Raw genomic sequence first — 24,977 nt, forward strand, 5'->3', positions numbered from 1 at the left:
TAGAGATTTCCCTTTTATACATATTGCAACAAGTTCTCCATAAAACATTCATCTGAAATAAATTAAAAAGTCCTCTTGCCACTGCCTCCAAACGTAAAAAGGAGCCTGTACCCTGGCCCCAACCCAGGCCACTCAAGGCCCTGATTGTCCATGGAAGGAAAGTTAAGGATTGAGGGGCACGAAGCCTGAGACCGGAAGGGCACATCCCTCTTCTGAAGTATCCAACAAGAAAGGCGAGGTGACAGCATGGGCCTGGGAGATGGCAGCCAACTCCTTGAGAAACTCGGGGAAAATGACTGCACAGTAGACAGCATTCTTGACTCGCAGAGCCTCGCCTTGGCGCTCGGGGACCCCGCCCCGGGGGGTCAGAACAGGAGGTGAAGTCCCAGGGGAGCCACCACCTAGGCCAAGTCCTGCGCCATCTCTCGCAGGCTGATGAACCACCTGTGCCGCCTGCCGGGCCCTGGTAGGACTGTGTGCATGCCGCAGGAGCAACTCTCCCAAGGACGGCCTCCGGCTCTTCACTGCAAACAAACGGGGCTCATGAGGTGCTGGGGTCAGGCAAGCTCCCTGCGTCTGGAAGAGATTTCCCCACCCCATTCCCCAGGTACATGGACTTCTCAATGAGGACTCGAACACCAAAATGCTACCTGCCCAGCCTTCTTCTCTATCCAGCCTCCCCACCCAGCAAACCATCATCCTCAGCCTTCCTAGCCAGTCAACACTTCGGCCACTTCATTCCCAGCCAGATCCCTTTCTTCTCCATGCGCCTTCACCCTGGGGGATTCTCTTACAACTCCTCTTTCCGATCACTATTCTACCATCACCAACCTATTTCTCCCTAGTCCAGAACATGCCCTTACTTCATGCTTCCTATCACCCTCCTGAACTAGAGTCAACCTCTTCCACCTCCCCACTGCCTCTGTAACACGTGACCCACACAGCCTCTGCTCCTTCAGTATCACAGAGGCTACATACGCAGTCATAGTTCAGTGACGTATCATTTCTGTCATACTCCACTATCCCTCCAAGATCCGCTCTCCTGTGCCACTGTGCTTCTTCCTACCAGTCCCTCTCTTATATTCACCCAAACCACCCTCCCACTGGTTGTGGGCAGACAACTTCATGTCAGATGAGCCATTTAGAATACTGCCCTCTCTCCTCTAATTCTCTGTCTAGATTCCTGGTTCTGGACCTACGTCTAATACCTAAGGCCTAAACTCTAGGGATCTAGTCTCTAGATCATGATACAGTCCCCATTCTCTACCTCTATTACTGGCTGCACTGACACTGCACAGATCTATTAAATTTGGCATTCAGAACCCTTCACAACCAGGCTCACCCTCCCTCTCCAACCTCTTCTCAAAACTTTCTACTCCCCACCCTGCCTTTGTATCCACACCTTTCTGCTCTTCCCGGAACCCTCCAGGCTCTTACAATGCTTCTATAGCCCCCTCTGCCTTAACTTTGCTCTCCCTACAGTTTTCATCCTTGACTTTCTTTCACAATCCCCACCTCTCTGGGAAACTTTCTGATTTGCCCTCCACTGACTTCCCATTTTCCTGCCCTTACCACATTGTATTTTAATACCCTGTTTACATGTCACCTACCTCACACACTAATCTGTGAGCTAAAGGACTGGGCCTCTGTCTCATTTACCTTTGTATCCCTGGGCCCTCCACAAAGAACACAGAACCAGAACTGTGGAAGCAAGAAATGTTCACAGTACTGGACTGTCAGGAACTCATGCTAAGGAACTTCGCTGGGTCTTCACAGCTGGATACCCTTCTGGTACGCTCTTCCCAACCCATGCATTTTCTCTTTAAGCCCCCATCTTACCTCCGCTCTCCTGCTCTCAAGCTATTTTGCCTCCTACTTTGATTAACTAAAGGATGGCTTCAGTTCCCTAACCTTCCCTTCCACACCTCACAACTTCTTTAGTACATTTCCTTTGATCTCTCCTCATTGGCCTCAAAGGGGGGAAAAAACCACCTTTTCCTGTCCAAAGTTAATCCCTCCCCAGTGCTCTGGCTCACACTACTCCCATCACTCTGGAACCTTGCTCCTCGATTATGACATTCCTCTAGTCTCTCTCTAGACCATCAGCTCTTTGAAGGCAGAGATCTCATCTTGTACCTCCATGAGTTCCCTGGACCAAAGACAATGCCTAGCTCATATGGCAAGTGCTCAGATATTTGTTGATAAAAGATGAGGATTTGAAACTTCATGGTCATATTTAACTAACCCTTCTTCCTTATACCCCCACAACCACTCACCAAATTCTGCCAATACGCCCATCCTATTTCTACTTTTCCAAATTCTTCCTTTCTATGTCCACTATTCTAATTCAAGCCTTACAGGTCACATCTACATTACTGCAGAATCTTCCTGCCTGCTCTTTCTGACTACATTTTCCCCTAGCTCCAATTTACCTAGCACATGAACTAATATTAATATATAATACTTATCTCACCACTCCCAGATCTAAGAACCTCTAATGGCTTCTCATTGCCTAAAAGATCACAACTTCTACCCAACCCAACTTCTACTCTGAGAACCTTCTGCTCCGCTCAAATCTTTCCAGCTTTACTACCAACTATTCTACCACCTTCCAAATCCCCTGCTTCAACTCCTTTTTCTACCCAAGTCCCATCTCTCAAGGCCCATGTGAAATGCCATGTCCTTTGCCACGATGTAACAATACTTCAACCTAGAAGAGACTATGTCCCCTTCTCTGTCCCCAACTACTAGAGCAGTTTTTGCTGGTACTGTTGATTTCGCTCTTAGTGGACAGAAGTATGTTTATCCTCTGACCAGAAGCCTGAGGATGAACACCGAGACTCAATTTTCTGCAACTTCCCAGTTCCCAGCACAACGCTTCACCCTCAGTAAGACTCCAATTAACCGAGGCTAATTAGCTGTCTAGAGAGGGTAGGGAATGGGCTGGGGGTAGGCCTCACCTAGGGGATCGGAGCGGCGGGGAGCAGGTCCTGCTGCAGGGCCCTCGGCCCAGTCCAACTTGCCACGGGCAATGAGGTACTTCTTGGCTTTGGAGAGCAGTGCTGGGAAGTCCTCCTGGGAGGCCGCAAAGCTCTCAATCTTATTCTTCACGGAGCCCAGCACCTACAAGCACAACTTCATGGTACTTCTGGGTGGCTCTAGATGGACAGTCCTTTCTAGTCCCACGGGGCCTGTTCCCAGCCTCCCCCTCCACCCCCCCGCCCTAGGACCACTCCAGCTGCGGGCCTGGCCCACCATGGAGCCTGGACGCACCCATGCATGCATGCATCGCACACCTGCAGCAGGGACTTGACACTGGGCTGGAAGACCATGTTGGTGTTGAGCAGGAAAGAGCGGAGCAGGGGCTGGGGGTGACAGGCCAGCTGGGCCACCAGCCCCGTCAGCAGGAAGTTGACATAGACGGAGTTCTGCAGCATATTCTCGAGTTTGGCAAAGAGCACAGCCATGAAGGGGCCTGGCGGGTGGGCACAAGGATACCAGGCCTGAACACAATGCTCATCGCACGCATTCCTCCCCAAAAAAACAAGAGACACCCCCCCACAAGATGAAAATTATTTGTATGTCAGTCTCTAGGTATGTTTAAATATCCCGTGACCACCTATTCTGAAGGAGATAAAATGGCAGGCACCACATGGACTCAGAAGAACTCAGACGCCAGCTTTAGCTTTACACACACTTGAGCTGAAGAGCCAGATCGTAGGCTCTGGAGTCAGACAGACCTGGTTTCAAACTTCAGTTTTACCCTTTACTGGCTATTGGATGAATCAAAACTCTCCAAGCTTAGTTTCCTACTTGGTAAAATAAGAAAATATACCCACCTCATAAGGTTATTATTAATAAGAAGGTCAAAGAGAGACTGACATAGAGCATTTAACCTAAGATCTAGCAAATTATAAGTATTCGATAATAGCTATAAACTACATATTTCTCAGTTTTTTTTAAAAGCTTCATCCAAGAGGCACAGAAGTAAGAACAAGAGCGAAAGTGATTAGGACCAAAAGAAGACTCGGGTTGCACACAAAACAGAGGCTAACTCTAGACAGGTCAGAAAGAAAGAAGAAAGTGTAATGAAGGCAAAGAAGGTGACTATATGGGCTGACTGAACGTTGGGGGAGAAATCTTTGGAGGACCAAAGAAATCAGCTCTGTTTAGGAGCTGGAAATAAGAAGGTGGATAAGAAGCTATAGGAAGAAAGAGCTTACTTCAGAGCTAGAGAAAACCGATTCAGGGCAGGCTCTTTGATGGGGGAGAAGAAAACAGAAGGGATTAGAATGGTCTAGAGGAGAACCGGCCTCAACGGAGCCAGATCCCCAGCACTAGGACTCCAGAACCATCAGTTTGTCAATCAGGAATCTGTGGGGCAAAGGGACTGTACCCAAGAACTGCACTGTGAATTGAGACAGAAGAACAATGAAGGACAAGAGGCAGTGAATCCTGGAAAAGATCCCAGGATGGTCTCCACTCCAGATGCACATGACCAGCCTTAACTCCAAGGCAGCTCTAGTTTAAGAGGGTCCTAAGACACCCCGTAACCTTGTCCTTCTGTTCCTCTCATTTCCTGGCACTTTCTTGCAAGAGAAAATTCAAAAAGGTCAGAGAAACTTTTTTGTTTGTTTTTGCATAACTTTTTTTTTTTTAAGTTTCGGGTGTACAAAACAATGTAATAGTTAGACATTTATACCCCTCACAAAGTGATAACCCCTCCTCCCCCAACCTACTACCCCTCTGACATCACACTCAGATGAGTTTACAAAGAAGTAAAAGGACAGAGCTTCAAGTAATGCTTCAAGAATGTGGTAAAACCTGCACACCACCTTCTAGTGGTACTGAGCAGCAAGGAGCAAAGCAAAGGCTGAATAAATAAATGGAACTATGTATTTTCTGTAGTCTGCAAGACAGAGTCATCATGACTCCAGAGCAGAAGGCCTGATGCTATGCAAATAAGAAGGCAGCATATCCCAGGCCCAGTTAGGACATGTACTGATCAAGGCATGACAACTTGACCTCAGCCAACCAAAAGATGGGTGGTTGCCTTGGTCAACTTATATCTGCCATGCACCCAAGACATGATAATCCTAATAAAAAGCTGCCACATGCCTAGTTCTCACAATGTACCAGCATCACAGTAAGTGATTTACATGCATCAGTGACATAAATGGAACACTACTCAAGGTTATGTCTAGTCCAAAGCACTACACTGCTTCCCAGAGGGGGTTTTTTGTTTTATTTTCCCCCCAACTCGGGTGTGGAGTAAGGATAAGAACCAGATGAGGGCTGGGCTGGGTAGAACTGGCTCTCAAACAAAAACAAAGGAGAGTTAGCCCAGATACTCAGGTCAGGTCCAGCTCCAAGGGCGTCCTGGAGAGACGAAAGAACTCAGGTGAGGCACTCAGAGCCACACTTGGTCATTTGCCCAAAAGAGGTATTTCACTCTTTCTGTTTCAGTCCTTACTACAAACCATAAATCCTTAAGAAAGTCTTACAGGACAGTCATGGCAGCCAACAAGATACGAGGACAGGGAACAGGAGACACGTGAAATTAACTCTTTCTGCAAAGAGGCTGACAGAAAGGAGGCAAGGACTGGGGAGGGAAAGAACACCAGAAGAGCTCATCCTGGGCCACAGAAAAGCTGACCGGAGGCCTAAGCCCCAGATGGATATACTGGTGGGAACAGTATCACAGCGTGGTTTACAGGTGCCTCACACAGGACAGCAGGTGTGTCTTCCACGTGGTTCAGGTATATTGCTGTGATTCACCAGGAAACACTAAGCACAATAACCTAATCACAAATCCCAGTAAATGGCCAGACTTGGGAAGAGGAGGAACATGCACATAGGACAGACATACAAAGCTCAGACACAAGTCAATACTAAAACCAGCACAAGCATGGAAAATGTACACACAGACACAAGAGACACAAGTATTACATGATATGTATCTGGAAGGAACCCAAGCAAAATGGATGAGGAGCTAGGCAAGTACACAGAAATGACATGGCCAAGAAGTCTCCGAGACCAGCACAAACATGTTGAAAGCATGCAAAGAGCACACAAAGGAGAAGGCCGAGGGTAAGTAGCTTACCAGTGAAGGGCTGGCTTGGCAGCTGGTTGAGAGTCCGCAAAGGGCTGCTGAGGAAGGGGCCAGGGGGCTCAGGCGGACAGGTGAAGCTCTCGTAGGCCTCCTCCTCCTCAAGAGGTAGTGGAGGCTCTAGTGGGGGCTCTGAGCCAGCCCCCCCATTGCTCAGTGCCACCTCCAGTTCCCGGAGCTCCTGCCCAAAGCCCTCTAGTCCTGCCATGCCCTCGGAGGTGCCCTCTAGCAGTTCTGTAGCTTCCTCCTGTGGCACCCGACGAACTTTCTTGGCCCCGTCAGGCCATGGTCCTGGCATCCCATTGAGCTGGGGAGGAGGCAGGTGGCTGGGGCCTTCCCCCGCACCCCCAGCCAGTCCCCCACTCCCCAGCTCCTCCTCTTCCCCTTCCCCCACATTGTCCCTGTCTTCCTCAGGCAGGAGGCTGCGTTTCTTAGTCCGGGAGCCAACAGGACTGGGCTCAGGAGGGGGCCGCTCGCCATCATAGGGGGCAGACCAGGTACGGCAGGCTCGGACACAGCGGTCCACACCACGGCGCGCCTCACGCAGATACTCCAGGTAATTGTCTTCCAGCTCACCAGGCTCCTCGGCAGGGCTGGGCCGTCGGCCAGGACTGGAGGCCGGGGATGCAGCAAGCCCTGGTGAGCGAGGGGCTGGGGCTGGAGACTCAGAGCCACCCAAGCTCTGCTGTCGCAGGAAAAGGGCCAGACGAGAAGGCGTAGAGGGCCGGGGTACTGTCACCACAGAAGAGGAGTCAACACTTGGGCTTCCAGGGCCTGCAGAGGGGAAAAAACCATAAGAGGGATTAAAGAGTCAAGGTCCAGGAGGAGGGATAGGACACCTAGGGAGACTGAGAAAGCAAGCAAGGAGGCAGCAGAAACACGGGACCAATTCATACAGCTGACTCTCCACCCTCTAAATGAAGCTTTTCCTCATCCACCACCCTGTCTCACCACCACCATCAAAGAAACCATGGAGATAGGAAGAGGACAGGGCTGCAGAGGAACAGCGTTGCTCAGAAGCTAAATTTCTTTGGTAGCGTTAAGGATCCACCCTGCAAGACCCCTCATTGACTTCCCCAAAGATGGAATGCCATTCACGGCCACCTCCCTCCCCTCACCCCTTCTTATTAGGCTCCCCCAGAATCCAGGCCATACCCGTGGTGTCCTCCCTTCTCCCTGCCTCTCTGCTAGGCCCACCTCGTGCCCACGAGGCATGCTCTGGACGGGGTGGGCTGGGGGCATGGTGCCGACAACAGCGTGGGATTAGGGAGAGAAACTTGTCCGCTGCTCGTCCGTAGAGGTCCACGTCACGCACAGCTGGCTTCTGGCTCAGCATCACATGGTTACACGGAACAAGATACCTGGGAAAGACAGCAGAAAAGGGACACAGGACAGATCAGGAAGGAAGCACAGGGCTTGGGAGAACATCAGGCCAATGGAACTATATGGCTAAGCCAGGCTCCAAGAGGAAACACATGAGCAACCCAGGACAACCCATCGCCCCAGTAATGCACAAGGCGCTGACGGCCCTGAGGGTCCAGGATCAGCCATCCCTCAGCCCTGCCCCCACAGGTACCTGAGAACCAGCTGCAGCAGGACATCCTCACAGCTGAGGTTCAGTAGGGTCCTGAAGAGACTCAGAGAGACCATGCAGAGCTGGGGGGTGGGGGAGGAGGGAGGGAGTCACCATAAGAGCTCTCTACCCTCCAAGATGTTTACCAAATGGGAAGACCCCCTCAGCCCCAGGTCCAACCAACCGCTCCTAGAGGAACAACGTGCACAGGGCCTGGCCCGTAACATTTAAGTATTAAATAAATGATCACATGATCTTTGTGAGCAAGACTTCATTACTCACAGTTAGAAATGAACCATGTGTCACATTCAATGTATTCCTATAGACCATACACACGTTAGCAGGCTCTCTGGCTATATTCACCGGTCAGCAGAGATTCCAGCAGCACTGAGATGGAATGAATACCCATGAAAAGAGACCCTAGGAAGTACTAGGACAGAAAGAATGGACTAGCAGGAGACAACAGCAACATGATAACTAGATGAATGCCTGCCAGTAGAGACTGTAGCAGCACAGTAACTGAATGCTACCAAGGAGAAAACTGAAGGAACCTGGAAAAATCCCAGCTGGGAAGAGGGCGGGGCTCTGAACAAGAGTCTGAGTCACCTTTCCAACACCAGTGTCTCTCTCAGAAGGTAGGATAAAGAAAAGCTCAAGGGCAGCTGACAGAAAAAGGAAAAAACAGGTGGGTCCAGAACAGGGGAAACTTTGTTTTAGAAAAGGAAGACGGGTGGTCTGTCTCCAGCGAGACAAAGAGAACAGACACCGACCTGTAAGCTCTCCTCCGCTCTTCTGAATCCCCACAGCCCTTTCTCTGCACTTGCAAGTATGTCAGATACCTTGAGCTCCCTGAAGACAATTATGGCGCTTAGTCTAGGGCACGACCTGCACAATCTAGGTGCTCATCATTTACTAAATGACTGTGGGAGAATTCAAAGCCAGCCACGGCGGGAAACAGATGACACAGCAGTTCACATTTTGGATAGTATGAATGTTTAGGTTTACCCAAAATGATCATTTTAACTTGCAGTGAAAACATTCAGACTCACCGAAAGGTTATGTGATAGGGAGAAAAATACCCACTACCCACCCTACCCACCACCGCCCTGCCAAGATGTCCAGGTCCGAATCTCCAGAATCTGTAAATATTTTACCTTACATAGCAGAAGGGACTCTGCAGATATGATTAAGGTTACAGAGTTTGACGTGGGAAGATAATCCTGGATTATCAAGTATCAAGGTGGGTCCAATCAAATCACACAAGCAGAGACTCTTTCCCAGCTGGGTCAACAAAAAAGACGGAAGAGAGATTTGAAACATCAGAGGGACTCAATCCACCACTGACTTTGGATGGAAGAAGGAGGCACAAGGCAAGGATGTGGTTGGCAACCAGAAGCTGGGAATGGTCCTCAGCTGACAGCCAGCAAGAAAATTGGAATCTCAGTCCTATAACTGCAATGAAATAAATTCTACCAACAACCCAAATGAGAAAGGAAATGGATCTTCTCCTAGAGCCTCCAGAAAGGAACGCAGCCTCACCACCACTTTAATTTTAGCCTGGTGAGATCGTGTCAGACATATGAACTACAGAACTGGAAAATAATAAATTTATGTTACTTTAAGTCAGTATGTGGTAGCTTGTGGTAGTTTGTTATGACAGCAAGAGGAAACTAATACCGGTAGTCATGCACACAGAGACTGACTAGCCAACATGATTCACTTTAAGCCACAAAAGACAAGCTACAGAAGTTACAAGGTCAGGCCAGCAGAATCAAGCTTAAAGGGACTAAACAGTGGAAAGGAAAGCATCTGCACATTTAACACAGGCATCCTGAAATCAGACGAGATCCAGTTCTTCAAAGAACCAGGAACCAAGAATACCCCAACAACATAAAAGGCTCCTGAGACCAGAGGACCAAATGTGAGACTAATAGAAATATATGCTAAAGATTAAAGACAACGAGGGAGTGTCAAAGAAGTTGGGATAACAGTAAGACAAGCAAGATGGATAGAGGCCAACACAGGAAACAAAAAAAATAAACAATAAACAATCGACCCCAAGAAGGAAATCAACTGTCCTGAAACATGAGCAGGACATTCCCTGAGGTCAAACAGATGAAAGACCACACTGTAACTTCAGCATAATGAGAAATATTTTGATATCTTTGTAAACTTAAAGCTTTGACATCTATTCTCTATTGGTTTATACCAGTAATTCCTAACCCAAGGCATGTATCATGATTACTTTTTGGAAGATTTTTTAAAAATACACAAGCCATGGGCCTACTCCCAAAGAGTATAATTCAAGAGCTCTAAGGCAGAGTTTAGAATCTGTTGTGGTAGTCATTTTCAAATTCTGAAGCGTACGCTTGGTTCAGAAACACTGGTCTAACCAAAGTGAGTCTTGATTATCTCATATATACCCTAACTTAGCTATTCAAAAACCTCACCTACAAACGTATACAAAACACAGCTATCTGAGAAACTCACCTACCTAGAATCCTACTACCAGGTGCCTCAATTATCTAGAACAGTTTTCTAGAACCCTTAGTGATCCAAGAACTTCTGTTTTAAACACAAGGACCCAGGGAACTTAAAATTATTTGTAATAAAAGGAAACAAAAATGGTTCCAGAGCCGAAATAAATGCCATAAAGTCCACGGCTAAATTAATGTTTTATTCCCCCAGAAAGACTTCAGGTTTTTATTACTTGGAAATTATTTACTCCTATTATATACATTTTTATTGGTTAAAACCCAAACTTCTTACCATGGTCTACAAGGCCCTGCACAATCTCACTCCTACCTACCTCTCTACTTTCATCTCATATGCTTCTCCCCCTTGCTCACTACACCTCCGATCACACTGGTCATTCATTTCCTCAAACACATTAAGCTCTTCTCCATTTGTTGTCCTTTGCATGTTGCTGCCTCTGTCTAGACTGCTCTTCCACTTGCTTGTCAAGAGGCTAACTCCTTCATGACCTTTAAGTCTCAGCTCAATGTCACCTCCTCAGAGAGTGACACACATTATTATGTCACTGTATTATTTTATAAGCACCCTATTTGATTTTTTCATAACAACATCCACAATTTTCTATTATTTCAGTAATGTTTGCTTGTCTACCTCCTCTAGAAAGGAAGGTGCATGACATCAGCAACCGTATCTACCTTGTTTGCTATTATATCCTCGGTACCAGAGAACTGCATGGCACATACTGAACATTCAACACAAATGTGTAAGAGGAATGAATGTAAGTAGGTAGGTGGATGGATGGGAGCTCCAAGTTATAGCAGTTCAAATGCAGCAAATCCAAAGGGGAGAAAAAGTAAGCATACCAGTAGCAGCTGGATCATCTATCAAAGCAGACGCAAAAATTGAAACAGTAATCTTGAGTTACCCCCAACAGGCCACAGAGCGTTACATACTGTAGCTGAAAAGAACCTCCTCAGGCCAATGCTACATTACAAGTATAGCACAATGGCAAAACCTACAGCCATTAGCAGCCAAAGTCATCCAGAAAAGGAAACATATGACTCAGGGTTCTAGAGTCATATATTATAAAAGCAAGGGAATAGTTTAAAATCTGTACCCAAAATGGTTAAAAATTAAATACTAGAAAGTAAATGCCACCTAACTTTGAAGTGATTGCTGGAGACAAAGGCCAAAGAAGGGCAGTACCACCCTCCCAGAACAGAGGTCAGAGAGAGGAGATGGCTCACCCAGGTAAGCTGGGACAGAGGTAGGGGCCATACCCGGGAGTTGCTGCCAATACGGGCAACGAGGGTGTCAAGGATGGTGTGGGTGTCATGCCGGTGTAACAGCAGGAATCGCAGGAAGGTACGGAGCAAGGCAGGCTCTGAGATACTCCGTAGGAAAAGTTCCAGATAGGCGGTGCTGGCGATCATCTCTTCCACAGAGGTCTGGATGAAGGGAAAGGGAAGTTTGGAGACTTAGGGCTTCCCTGCACATATACTGAGTCATTTTCCCTGGGTCCTAAGGCGGAACGAGGAGCAGACAGGGAAAAGGGAGGAGTTTCCTGTGCTGTAGCCCACTGCCTCCCACACTGGTCTTGGCGCTGAGTTACCACCCATCAGCCTAATGCCCTAGCCTACCTTGCCACCCACGACTCTCACCTTGTGCAGGGCAGGGCCCATGACAGGGACCAAGAACCCATTATGGATATAGTCAACCAGCTGCTTCTGCACCAGAGGGTGAGCCACCTGTAGGAGTGCGAGAAAGAGGAGGAGGGCTGTGAGGAGGACCACTGTCTGGAAGGGAGTAGATGGTACAAAACAAGCAGGTACCCTACCCCCAAGATGACAAAATAGCAGAACTTCAGGGAATGCACCACCTCCCACCCCATCTCCCCAGAATGTCCAAGGAACCCCAGTCCCACCTGAATGACTGCATTACAGAACTCTAGGGAACTCATGAACAGTGCAAGGGCTGGCACCCCCAGCCAGTCCTCCCGTCGCAGGCAGTGCCAGTCGTCCCCTGGGACTTCAATCTTTCGAGGCAGTGAAGAGTACAGGGCACTCAGCCCTGTAGCCAGCACCTGGGGGCCGTCCCCAAGGATAGGTTACCCACAGCTCAGACATTATGAAAAAGGGGAACAGGGGAGCTAGTAACCCAGAGTTTTAATTGGAGTAGGGGCAAGAGCTACTACCAGAGCAGGTATTTAGTTACCCAAGGTGCCAGGCCATCCCCTGGGAACACTGGCCCACGAAGAGGCTTAGTGCCTGCCCTATCTACCTAAGCCCATGTTTCATCCCCACCCCAACTCCAGGCAGGCTTTCAGACCCCAGGGGCTACTTCCTGAGGAGAGAGCCCTGGGACACAGCCCTCCACATCTCTTGTCCAGTGCCCACACCCACACACCAGACCCTACCCCCCATCCCAGGAGGTGCTGACCGGGCAGAAGTAAGAGTGATCTGCGATGTAGCGGCCCACAGTGGGGCTCCCAGCTGACAGAGCCATAAGCAGGAGTAGGGCGTCACGGGCCTGCTGGCCCAGGGTGCCCTCTCGATGAACGAAGGGAACAAGGCGAGAAAAGAGGAGGAGACGGGGGGCAGCTCCAGGCTCAGGAGGTGGCTGCAGGAAGAACTCAAGCAATGAAGGCTCCCGGGCCAGACACACACACAGCTGGCTGAGAAGTAGCACCAGGCCTTCATCCAGTGCTGGGCTACTGGGCACAGGGCGGCCGCAGGCATCCAGCAAGGTCAGCAGAGCCTCACGAACGGGACCATGCCGCAACAGTGGCTGACGAGCTTCGCTCACCAGCATCTCAAACAGTTTCAGTTGCTCAGCCCGCCGTTCTTCAACCCCATCCCCAAGCTCATCCCATTGAAGCTGCCATGCCAACACACGGCTTAGCAGATCCTCACGCAGAGCAAACTCCAGAAGGGGGCCAGGGGCAGTGGGGGACAAAGGGACGGCACGATCCTCTACCAGCAGTGTCAACATCTGGTAAGTATGGTTGCGCACAGCACTGAGATCGTCTGCACCCCCAGGAGCTGCCCGAGGGCCTTGCCGCTCCAGGATTCGCACCACCTAGGGACACAGGACAGAAGACAGAAAGAATCTAAGATGATGAGGTAACTAAATGGGATGCTAAGAGAACACAGAAGGTTAGGAGGACTGGTTAGGAGGACCGCGGAAGCCAATAAACTAGGCCCTTTGGCATATAGTCTCCTACCTGGGACCAGTGATTCTTGAAGACCATGAGGCAAGTCTCAGGGTCAGCCATGACAGGGGTCTGCAGACTGGCCCCTTGAGGTACACGGTGCCCAGCGCCCCGGGAGGCCAGTCTGCTCAGCCAGTTCATCCTCTCCATTAGGCAGGCTGGACAGGGCCAGCGGCCAGAGCACTACACTCTGAGAATTTGCCAGCTGGAGGCTTTCTCCACTTGTGTTTCCAGTCTGCTTCATCCGGTCTGTAGGAGCCAGTAGCTGGCCATGAAGCCAGAAAATACACCAGGCTGGAGTGGCAAGCCCAGAGGTTACTGACCAGTCCAGACTTACAAATCTAATTCAAAAAGAGAGAATGGAAGAGGTCAACAGAAGTTTGCCTCTCTGCACTCCCCAGCAGGAAGAACTCAGAACCACCACTCCACTGCAAACTCCACATACACATGCACAAATGGAGTCAGCATCTTAAACTTACCATGTCTAAAACAACTCATTTCTACCACCAAGCTTATTACTCCCCAGCCTTCTCCATCTCAATAAACATCAACATTTACCTACATGCTCAGGCCAAAAAGCTGGGTATCACCCTCATTTCTTCTTTTCCTTACTTCCAATATCCAGTTCATCAGCAAACTCTTATCATCTATACCCTCAAAACATGTCTCACTATTGCAATAGCTTCCAATGTGGTCGCCAGGCTTCCAGTCTTCTCCCTGAGAGTCTATTCTCCACACAGCAACCAGAGTGATATTTTTAAAACATAAATTACATTACATCTGTCTTCTGCTGAAAACCCTCCAATTATTTCTTATCACACTAGTAATAATCCAAATCCCTGCCTTGGCCTAGATAATCTAATCCATATAACCGACCATCCTCCTCCTCATTCATACTTTCCTCATACAGGCCTGTGTGAATACTTCCCATTCCCTCTGCCTGGAATTCTCTTCTTCTGATCTTCACACTGCTTGTATAACTCAGTGCTTTTCAAATGCCATCTCCTCAGAGAAGCCTTACTCAACAATTCTATCTAAATAGTACATCTTCCCACTTTCACTTTCTAGCTTTCTAATCCTACTTTCTTCTTAGCAGTTTTTACTACCTGAAATTACGTGTCTATCTTCCCCACTAGAATGTAAGCTCATTGAGGGCAGGGTTTGTCTGCTTTATTTACTGTTGTATCCCCAGTACCCAGAACAGTGCCTAAAGACTCAATATATATTTGTTGAAGGTGTGAATGCTTAAGTGAATGAATGAATGAACAAACGAACAAATAATCAAGAAACCCAGTCTTGATCTGACTCCAGCCCACTGGGACTGTTAAGGAAAAAATTTTGTTCTGCCTATCAAAGATCCCTCCCTAGAAGTCCACCCAGCAGGAAATGAACAAATAGACCCTTAACTGCCTGAATACTCTTAAGAGATGGAAATCCAGAGCCCACCAAAAGAGCAGAACAATTTTCATTCTCCCAAGGACACATTCCCACATACACATATACCCCACTCCTGTCAGATACAGCAACACTCACTCCTGGGGACGTGGCATGACACCCTCACTAAAGAAACGGAAGAAACACCAAAATAGTTGTTGGCTCACAGTTCCTTCTCCATAACACCCACCACCCCCTCGGCAGTATTGTCTCTAAAGAATGTCAAAACTGCAGAGGAAAGGTGTGGTTCAGTTGTCCTTCCTCTTTATACTCAACAAGGGCTGAAGAAACCCAGAGACCTGGCAACAGCCCCACACTTTGTTCTTGGGTTATAGTAACCAGCATCTCCTTCCACCCAGATACCCTCTCGCCATCATCAACTCACAGCTAAAGGAATATAGCAACTACGCTTAAGCAGACCTTCTACAGAAGAGGAGACAGTCTTACAAGGGGTGGGGTCAGTCCTAAACAGCAGACTGGACTCACGCACTGATTAACTCAATGTACATCCCCACCGATGAAAATACTGGGCACTGTGCTACGAAAACACTAGAAATACCAAGATGGATAAAAACAGCTGGGAGGAGCATAAACAGAAACTCCAATAAATACTAAAAACAGAGGTATTTACAAAAGTGTCACAGGGGGTAGGGGGTATGAATGAAAGCAACTAATTCTGCCTGGGATGCTGTAAGAGGATTTCAGGAAGGAAGTGGTATCTGTCTTAAATCTTAACAATGAGATACTGGCCACAAAGAAAGCAGAGGGAAACACTATGTACAAAATACTATGTACAAAGGGAAGCAGAGGGAAACACTATGTTAAAAACACTACGTACAAAAATATGGCACTATGACAAATTTGAAGAACAGTTTCAAGTTTAGTGTGGCTTGCAGACTACAGATACAATATTGAGTTGAAGCGTAAATATGGTTGATGGTTATAAATATCACTGGATATCATGCTAAGAAATTTGGGTTTTATCTATTGACACCCTGGAGACAAAAGAGGTTTTTAAACAAGATAATGACAAGATCAAATTTGCCTTTAAAAAATAAGTTAGATAGCAATATAAGGTGGACAGACAGACATGACAGTGGACAATTTATAAGAACCTGTTTCAATAGTCTGTTTTAAAGGACGCAAAAAAGGATGGCATGAACTAAGGTGGTAAGAGCAGGATTAGAAAAGATAAATCTGAGATTCACCTCTATCTTAGCATGTCCCATGCGATAATGAAATTATTTACACTTGTAATATTTCTGCCATTAATAGCAAGCTCCTTGACAAAAGTGACCATATCATTCATTCTTTGAAGCTCTGGCAAAACAGTGCCTGGCATTCAAAAATTCTTGTGAAACTGAATGATGAATTAAAAGTAATTATAACAGCTAACATTACTGTGTGCCAGGCTCTAGCCTAAGCACTACATGTAGTAGCTCATTTAAATCTCATAAAAACCCCAGATGTACTATTATCTCCATTTTACATATGAGGAAATCAAAACCTAGAAGTGTTAAATAAATGATCACAGCTGGGCAGCTAGTAAGTGCCAAGACTGGGATGCAAATGCAGAAAATCTGCCTCCAGATTTAACTTATTCATGAAGTAGAAGCAATAAGACCTGGCAAATGAACGGAGGAGAAGACCCTAATATGAAGTACAGGAGACTCAGTAAAAAGTAATGCTATTAACAGACTAGGAACATGTAACAAAGGGAAATGTGTTTCAGAAAAAAAAAATGAGTGCAGTTTTGGATATGTTAAGTTTTGAGACACCTGTAGGATAACCACGACTCCAGAAAGCAAGTAAAAATATTATAATGAGGTCAAGACTGAAATCAAGACTACAGATACAAATCCAGGAGTCACCAGCTCATAAGTGGCAGATGAAGCAATAGAAGTGGATGGAATCATCCAAAGAGATCAGCAGATCATGAAAGGCGCTAACAGTGACATCCTGGGGAAAACCAGGATTTAGGAAAGCAAAGGAGGAGGAGTCTTAAAAACAAACTGTAAAGGTGGCCAGAAATGGAAGCAGAAATCTAAGCTATAGTGGTAATCTAGAAATCAAGGAAAAAAACGTTTCAAAAAACTGGAGTTTGCCCATAGTGTATAGTCTACACTGAGATTAAGTAGAATAAACACTGAAAATGGTCGGTTTTAGCAATCACGTTTTAGATAAACTTAGGAAAGTCATTGGCTAAAGAATGACTAGGAGCCAAAGACAAGTAAGATGAAATTTCAGGAAATTCCGTAATATAGGGAAGGATGAAAATAGGGCAATAGTTTAAAGAAGCTGAGAGGAGTGGTGGGGAGTCAAGATAAAAGAGTTTTTATTGTTTTGTTTTGTTTTGTTTTGTTTTGTTTTGTTTTGTTTTAGGATGGAAGAGCCTCAAAGGTGCTAACCAAGTGAGGAAAAGAAATCTGAAGAAAGCAACAGATCATGGGTAAATAAGATGGGGATAACTGACAGAAAAATGAGGTATACCACTTTAAGAAAGGAGGACAACAATAATAAATAAAGGATGGGTGCCACTTCAGGTAAATCTGAAATGTGAAAGAGGGAAGCTAATATCTACCACTATCATCCCTCCCAACCGTCCCTCCCTCATTCACCTAAGAAAGTGGGGTTCAGAGAGAAAAGAAGGGGTGAGAAGGTGGTAGAGCCACAGAATGCTCATTCTTTCACACATGGTTCCCTACAAACCATCAAACACAGTCACACAGACTACTAGCTATCAGCAGCAGGGATGCACTGGAAAAGGTACTCATCCATCTGCCCAAATACTTATGGTCCCAGGTAGACCTGGGCTGGAGAAGGCAAAGCGAACAACTGAGCATTCTGGTAAGAAGTCTCCTGTTACTACCCCTCTCATTGTTATTAGCCCTGGGATACTGCATCACCCCTTGCTGGATTGCTTAAATTCTGCCCATCTATGTGTAAATATCATCCCTTTATTAAATTTTTCCCAAACCCAATTTGTGCCATCGTCTACCTGCAAAGACCCTGACTGAGACAAGAGTATTATTGTTTACAGAACACTGTCTCAATCGCATGGCACTTGAGTACTGAAAACAAACAGAGTCCCTAAGGTCAATCAAGAGAAACACGAAGTAGGTAAAACATGAGCTCCAGAGTCCCTCAAACAAAGGCGTGAATCTCAGTCCACCATTTGCCAGCTGTGTGACCTTAAATAAATCACTTCACACATTGGAGCCTCAGTTTCTTCATCTATAAATTTGATGAAATAGTGGTTACTATTTTAAGAATTAAATAAGATAATCTACGTAGCACTCCAGGCATAAAGCATGTGCTCTATAAATGACGTTTACCTTTCCCCACTTCCCTCTCCTGGTCCTGTTTGACCAAGGAGCCCTCATCTCTGACTGAGAAAAAAGATCTAACTTGCTCTGACACGTCCATCCTCACCACCTCACACTCATATCCTGGTTAGACAAGAAAGGCCAAGCATCCAGTCTCAAGAAAGTTAGGCCTTAACATGTCCAAACTGCCTCCAGCTTCTAGAACACAATTCCAAAGATTAACAAACCTACCATGCAAATATACCTGGGATGCCCACTTCTGCTCCACTGCTGGACCAACAAAGGACACTGCTCAGGACCCAAGGGGGAATGGCCTCTAGTGCCTTTCCTTGTCCCCACCCCATCTCTTTTCAAAGACCTCAAGGACAAGAGGCATGCTGGAATTAGTGCCTCATAACCCAGAAGCCAGCACTTAATGGGCCCTGTTCGCATAATGCGGATACATCAGAGAAGACCATATCTTAGTGTCCCTTATCACCTAGTTAGACTCCCTGTTAACCCTGCAAAGTTTAGAATGAGACAAAGAAGACTCTGGAATCACCACCCTATTACTATGCTCCTTCCTCCACAGCAAAGTCTAGAAAAAAAGTATACCCCCTCTTCTGAGATTTACCTTCACGTTCAGTCACAGGGAAAAAGAAGATGATCTTTCGGACCCACAAACAGCCAAGGTCAGACATTCATCTTAGGGCCCAAAATATAGCGTTCCAGGCACATTTGGCAAGCGTGTTCACCAACCTCAGAACAGCAAGCACAGGGCAGGAAGTGGCTCAGCCTCACTTCTGAACCTTTGCCCTGGGAGAGGCAAAACGAGGGAGGGAGCTGGGGGCAGGGAAACACCTGCAACACTTACAGCACACAGGGAGGGACCAGAATGACCTCCAAGAAGAGATTGGTAAAGTCCTAACACTTCTCTCCCTACAACAGCTCTCCCGAAACAAGATGACTGATACTGATACAAGAGGCATGGACGGGCTGTTACCCTACATACTAAACATAGAAAGACCAGATTAAAACCTCATTGGAATACAAAAAGTGGAGTGGGGGAAGAACCACCTCAAAGGAGACTACCAACCTGGAGCTTAGCTTACACATCTCCTCCCTGCTTGTCTGTCCCTCAGCCTATATGTGATAGACAAATGGGCTATCAAATGGGACAAATGGTCCCAACTCACTCCCTCACCTCTCCCCAGTACCACCTGTTTCTTACAGGGAATCCTCTCATCCGACTCCAGCAGAGCCCTTGTAACTCAACAATGTCAACCTGAATCACACTGTGACTCCCCTTTACAACAGTGAATCCCCACGTCACACGTGGTTATCTCTACTCCATTGGATGAGGGTGACAAAGAAAATGTCAAAGAGGAGGTAAAGCTGAACTAGATCCTAAAGATGAGGGAAGTTCACTGGGCAGAGAAGAGAAAGCATTCCTCGTAGAGGAAGCAGCTACTACAAAGATTTTGAGCTTGTTAGGAAACTGTGAACAATTTATTCAAGCTAGAACACAGAGTAGAGAGTAGCAGATGAGGCTGGAGAGGTGAGTTCAGGCCAAATGATGCCATATTAAAGAATTTGGATGCTGTCCTACAGAATACAAAGAGCCAAAAGTTTTTAAGCAGAGGAGTTCCGTGATCCGATTTATATTTTTAGAAAGATCATTCTAGGGACAGACTAGAAAAGAGCAAGTTAGAAGGCAAGAGATTGTTGGGGGGGGGGGGGGGGGAACATCCAGATGAGAGATGAGGAGGAAGTAAACTAAAGCTGTAACAGTGAAGCTGTAGCAGTGGAGATGAAGAGAGATAACAAAAAAAAAAATGTATTAAGATTTTAGTGACTAATTAAAGTCAAAAGGTGAAGGAACAGAAAGAATGGAAGATAACACTCAAAACTTGAATGGACTGAGATGCAGCATAAGACGGAAAAGCATGCTTTCAGAGCAAAGACAATGAGTTCTGTTTTGGACATGTTACTTTGGCGATACTTAGATACCTGTGGAGATATATAGTAGATCACCAAATATATATGATGGAACATAGGGAGAGATTGAGACTAGATATAGAGAAGTAATTACCTTATCATGATAGATTTTTATATTTCATAGTCTCCAAACTGAAATTATCTTTTCACGTATCTATCTCTCCCACCCAGATTGAGAATTCCTTGAGAACTCAGAAGGCCGTGTCTTATACATCTCATAAAATATGAGCATCACAAGAGCAGGCTATATGCTGAAGAAGTATTTGCTGAATGAATAAATGAATTAATATATGAATGAATGAATCTGTCCTCCAGCACTTGGTAGAGTGCCCGGCATACAGCAGATGTGGAATAAATGGTTACACACAGCGGCCCAAACGTGTTTCTATCTCTACATCATCACTCTCATCTATGTTTCTTCTCAAATATACCACTGAGCTATATGTCATAAGTCAAAATCCACGATACTTAATGCACTGCTATGTCAACAAAGAGTTCAGTACAGCAAACAGTTAAGTTTACCAAACCCAGTGCTTTCTCTAGAATACCCAAGAACTTGGACCGTCCCGAAGAACCCTGACATGTGACTTGACTCATCCTATCACTATCACGATGTGATCCAGGTATTACGTGTATATATGTACCTGTTCCTATGTCATTGCCACAATATTAAACAGAATCCTCATCCCTGTCACCCTCAAACTAGCTTTAATTTTTTAGAAACAGAAGCATTAGGAATCATAAAAAATGATTCTTGGCAGTATAATGCCCCCCATGATATCACAACCTTCCTACACATCACGTGCGTGTGTTAGTCCACATCACCTGCACTCTGTCTCACAAACTTTCTTTCTCAAGTCACTCACTCTCAGGAGACCATATTTTGGGTTCTGTTTTGAGACTTTATCACTATCTGACCTCTGGCTTCTGAACTTGATTCCTCATCCTTAAAATAAGAATTCCTGCCCTTGCCTACTTCAAAAGATATCTATATAAATCCAGTACAATTTGTGATTGCTATGTAGACCACAACGCTGTTCAAATGTCAGAACTTACATAGAATTATTGTATAAATGCATGCTTCCTCAATATAACACAACAGCCACATCATTATCACTAAGTTTCTGGATTTCATGAGCCAGTAGAAGTAATTTAATTAAAAAATGGGGTTCTTGCTTATTTTAACAAATAAGACCATTTTTTAAACCCATCATCTACTGTCATCATTATTTCATCAGTGGGAGAGCATTTAAACACCAAAATAACAGAAATAATAATCACAGAATAAACTTATGAAAAACTCATATTTCTTATGTTATCTTTTTCTCCTTCCACCTTGGATGGATGAACTTTATCATGGACTGGCAACATCCTAGGCCCTCTGTTTAGGAATCACTGCTCTAAACCCTGTCATGATACATGTAAGGTTTCACAGCATTCTGACCATCTGGGCAAGTTGCCAAGGGTTCCACAAGCATGAAACCTTGTTTGGCCTCCAGAAAGGAGCGATGAAAATATACCACGGGACAGAAAAGTAGTTGGCTCTGATACTGAGACTCTGGAACAGGATGGGAACTTGGGCTGCCCCTAATTCTGAGAGAATGTTCTGGATAGGAAAGGCCTAACTCTTCTTGAGGTTGGGGAAGCTGTCTAGGCATTGTGGCACACTGTCAATAAAGAGGAAAATTTAGTGGTATAAAAGTGGTCATTGTCACTCAGTGCCAATCCAGCTTTCCAGAACTTTCAAAATTTTCATGTGCATGTGAGTTAGCAGGGAGATAGGGACCTGTAAAATGCTAGCAAAGTGAACCCAATATCAGGTGGTGGAGGAAGCTATGAATTGCAAAGGGACAGGAGAAAACTTTTGGGGGTGGTAAAAATATTCAGTATCTTGAAAGTGGTATTGATTTCACAGATGAAAACATATGTCAAAATTCATCAAACACATACACTTCGAATATGAGCAGTTTATTTATGAGCTGTACATAAATTTACCTCCATTAAGTAGTTTTTCAGAAAATTTAACTGTAAGAAAATGAGAGCAAAGCCACCCTGTCTGGGAGCCTAAATGTAGTGTTGTATGTAACAAACCATGTGATTTCCACCAAAATAGAATTAGCAAGTGAACGTGGTTAGTCCAATACAGATAAAAACCATCAAAGCCCCACAGCTCAGTATAGGTGAGGAGCAGCAGGAGAGTAAGATTGCCCAGAAGCAGGTGGAGAGAAAACAAAAACAGGCAGTCATAGGCAAAAAACCGCCCTGAGAGGAACCATCTTCAAGTCTGCTGTCCCAAGGAGGAACCTGAGGGAACGTGGGTCCCAGTAACTATTCTGTTGAAGACTAAGCCTCAAAAATTATTTCATTATCATAGTATCGCCCAAGACTTTTTGTTTTTTTTGCCCTCCAATATATGTCGAGTCCATGGACGCAGAAGAGCTAAGTGCACAACACTTCCACCCAAGCTGTCCTACTCAACCTAGAACTAGCGCTCTCACTGGGCAGGGCAGTCCACTGAAGGAAGCTTCAGAACCAACCAAGCTCTCACCCTTATTTATCTGAGGCTCACAACCCTCAGTCCTTCCTCCCATGCCCTGCCCTCAACTCCCTCATCAATTTACCACCAGCCTGCATGTTCCCGCGTTCGCCCTTTCCTCTCCCCAACCCGCACAGGCCTCACCCCCTCACTCGGGTCCCGGAACTGTCCCTCATTTCTGCCTACAGGAGCCCCAGGCTCTCGGTAAATCGTGTTCACAAGTCCCTTCCACTTGGCCCCTCGGAAATCACCGCAGTCCCTCAATACAAGCCAGCTCCTGGTTTGCCCACTCACCCTTAGGTTCCCACCCTGCTCTCCCACCTGAGACACTCAAAACCGACCCCTCACCACATGCTAGCCCCTCACCCTGTCCCCTCATAACCCGTAGTCACCAAACCTGGGGCCGTCGTGGCCCCGTCCCTCATCCCCTCACGCGCCTCTCGGGGCTCTCCGGCCCATACTTACTGCTACTCACGGAACCCCTACCCTGACCAGGCCCGACCGCCACGGCGCCACTAGGTGAGCTCAGGCCGCCGCCATCGCTCTCAGGCGCACCAGCCGCGCCCCGCCCCGCGCCCCACGCAACCCGCGCCCCCGCGCACCACACGTAACCACCCAGCGACGCACGACTGGGCAGTGGCGTGCCAGCTCATTGGCCGGGCCCAACCAAAGCAGGAGAGTCGATGCCTGTATCCTGGCAACGGCTGAGCGTAGGGGCGGGGTCGCCGACGGCCGGTAGAGAAAGAAGCACCGCCTCTTCCCCAGGTCCCGCCCCTTCGTGCTGTAAACCCCGCCCCTCAGAACCACTCCGATGTATCACAGGGGAAGACCTCTTGGGAGGCGGGGGCCCGCAGGGCAGGGGCGGATCCTGAAGAGGAAAAGTCGAACCAGAGGGCAGAAGGCGGGACCTATAGAGGGACACTACTGTTTAAGAACCCGGGAAATACCGGAGGGCGGGGACGTTGGAGAGAGACGGGAGTGAAATAGACCAGCAGGGAAGGGACGGGGCCACGGGTCCTGGGAGGTGCTTAGAGTGGAAGAGTGGGCGTGGGAGGGGCGGGGCTAGCTGAAAGGGTAGGTCTGAAGGGGTGGAGTCAGTGTGGGGGCGGGGCCTGTGGAAAAGCGGAGCTGTAGAGAGGGCTGACTGCGAACAATCTAGGTCATTTTTGCCCCGTCTGTACGCGTGGCTTGAATAGTACCTGGACGATGACCGCTACTCTCGGCTTCTCAACACCTGCTGCCCCATGATCCCTTGGGTACTATCTTATTCAGTCACTCAGGAACGCGGAATAAGCGCCTCCATGTCAGGGGGTATTCCAAATCAATGAGAACGGGCCTCTACCCTCCAGGACTCAGCCCGTTAACCAGACAATTGCAACATAGTGTAATAAGTGCCATGGAGAAACAGCACTTGGCATGATTTGTGTGTATAAAGGATGAGAGAAAAGAAAGGCGCCGGGCCTTAGGGAAGCCTTCCAAGAGGAGGTGATGTCTGAGCAGTCTTGTGAAACAAGCAAGAGTAAGATAAACTGAGATAGTGCTTTGGAAGTTTCAGATAAGGTCTGTAGTTTAGTTGAAATTATTGTATCAATGTTAATTTCCTGGTTTTGATCATTGTACTCTGGTTATATAAGACGATAACAGGGTAAAATGGGTAAGAAGTTTACAAGAACTTTCTGTACTTTTTTTGTAACTTTTTGGTAAGCCTAAGATTAGTTCAAAATAAAAAGTATTGAAAAAGAAAAAGAAATGGAAGTTTCAGCTCAAAAGATCAGCACATACCAAGGCAAAGGAGAATGGACAACACGTCGGGCGTGCTCTAGGAATTAGAATCAGTACAGCCTGTCTGGATCCTAGGGAACATGCAGAGGAAACAATGTGAGATGAGGCTGAACACACCGACAGAGGTCAGGTACTAGAGAGCACTGACTGGAAAAGGGCAGAGTGTTGCTCTTGATGTGAGTGATAGTTACATGAGCATGTTCACCTTGTGAAATTCGTCAAACTATATATGTAGGAAATATGTACTTTTCTGTATGTTGTTTGTTCTGGTTATGCTGTGTAACAAACCATCCCAAACTTAGTGGTATAAAACAATGGCCATTTTATTCTGCTGGAAATTCAAACAAGACACAGCAGGAATGGTATATCTGTTTCATGATATCTGGAGCCTCATCTAGGAAGTTCAAACACCTGGAGGTGACTTGAGGCTGGTGACTGGAATCATTTATATGTCAGATACCTGGACTGGGATAACTCAAAGGCTGACCTCAGCTGGGACTGTCAAACAGAGTACAGACGTATGAATGCTCCTTATGACTTGGACTTCTCATAAT

The 24,977-nt window shown here is 46.7% G+C and overlaps 1 protein-coding gene across 7 annotated transcripts; it reads right to left on the bottom strand.

The window, feature by feature from the left end:
• Positions 1-23,219, bottom strand: FHIP1B (FHF complex subunit HOOK interacting protein 1B). 7 transcript variants are annotated; one of them, XR_012497494.1, is made up of 12 exons: positions 23,107-23,219; positions 13,381-13,709; positions 12,597-13,235; positions 12,082-12,240; positions 11,819-11,905; positions 11,438-11,605; positions 7,686-7,765; positions 7,265-7,470; positions 6,104-6,883; positions 3,274-3,475; positions 2,961-3,123; positions 1-524 (listed from the first exon to the last, which is right to left on the bottom strand). XR_012497494.1 is itself a non-coding variant. In XM_019755864.2 (12 exons), exons 2-12 carry the CDS (start codon positions 13,516-13,518, stop codon positions 163-165), a joined length of 2,919 nt encoding a protein of 972 aa, XP_019611423.2. In that variant the 5' UTR covers positions 13,519-13,709; positions 23,107-23,219; the 3' UTR covers positions 1-162. The 7 variants fall into 7 exon arrangements, 6 of the variants coding, with proteins under 6 accessions (XP_019611423.2, XP_019611421.2, XP_019611422.2 ...); XM_019755864.2 differs by having other exon boundaries at positions 3,297-3,475; positions 7,307-7,470; XM_019755862.2 differs by having other exon boundaries at positions 3,297-3,475.
• Between the last annotated feature and the right edge of the window lie 1,758 nt (positions 23,220-24,977).

This window comes from Rhinolophus sinicus, linkage group LG06 (genome assembly GCF_036562045.2).
Source record: "Rhinolophus sinicus isolate RSC01 linkage group LG06, ASM3656204v1, whole genome shotgun sequence".
In the NCBI taxonomy this organism is placed as follows: domain Eukaryota; kingdom Metazoa; phylum Chordata; class Mammalia; order Chiroptera; family Rhinolophidae; genus Rhinolophus; species Rhinolophus sinicus.

Coding starts and splice junctions, on each gene's coding strand:
- FHIP1B (XM_019755860.2), bottom strand. CDS start 13,518: ATGGAGAGGATGAACTGGCTGAGCAGACTGGCCTCCCGGGGCGCTGGG. Junction 13,236..13,380: donor TCAAGAATCACTGGTCCCAG/GTAGGAGACTAT, acceptor CTGTGTCCCTAG/GTGGTGCGAATCCTGGAGCG. Junction 11,606..11,818: donor TGGGCCCTGCCCTGCACAAG/GTGAGAGTCGTG, acceptor CCCTTCATCCAG/ACCTCTGTGGAAGAGATGAT.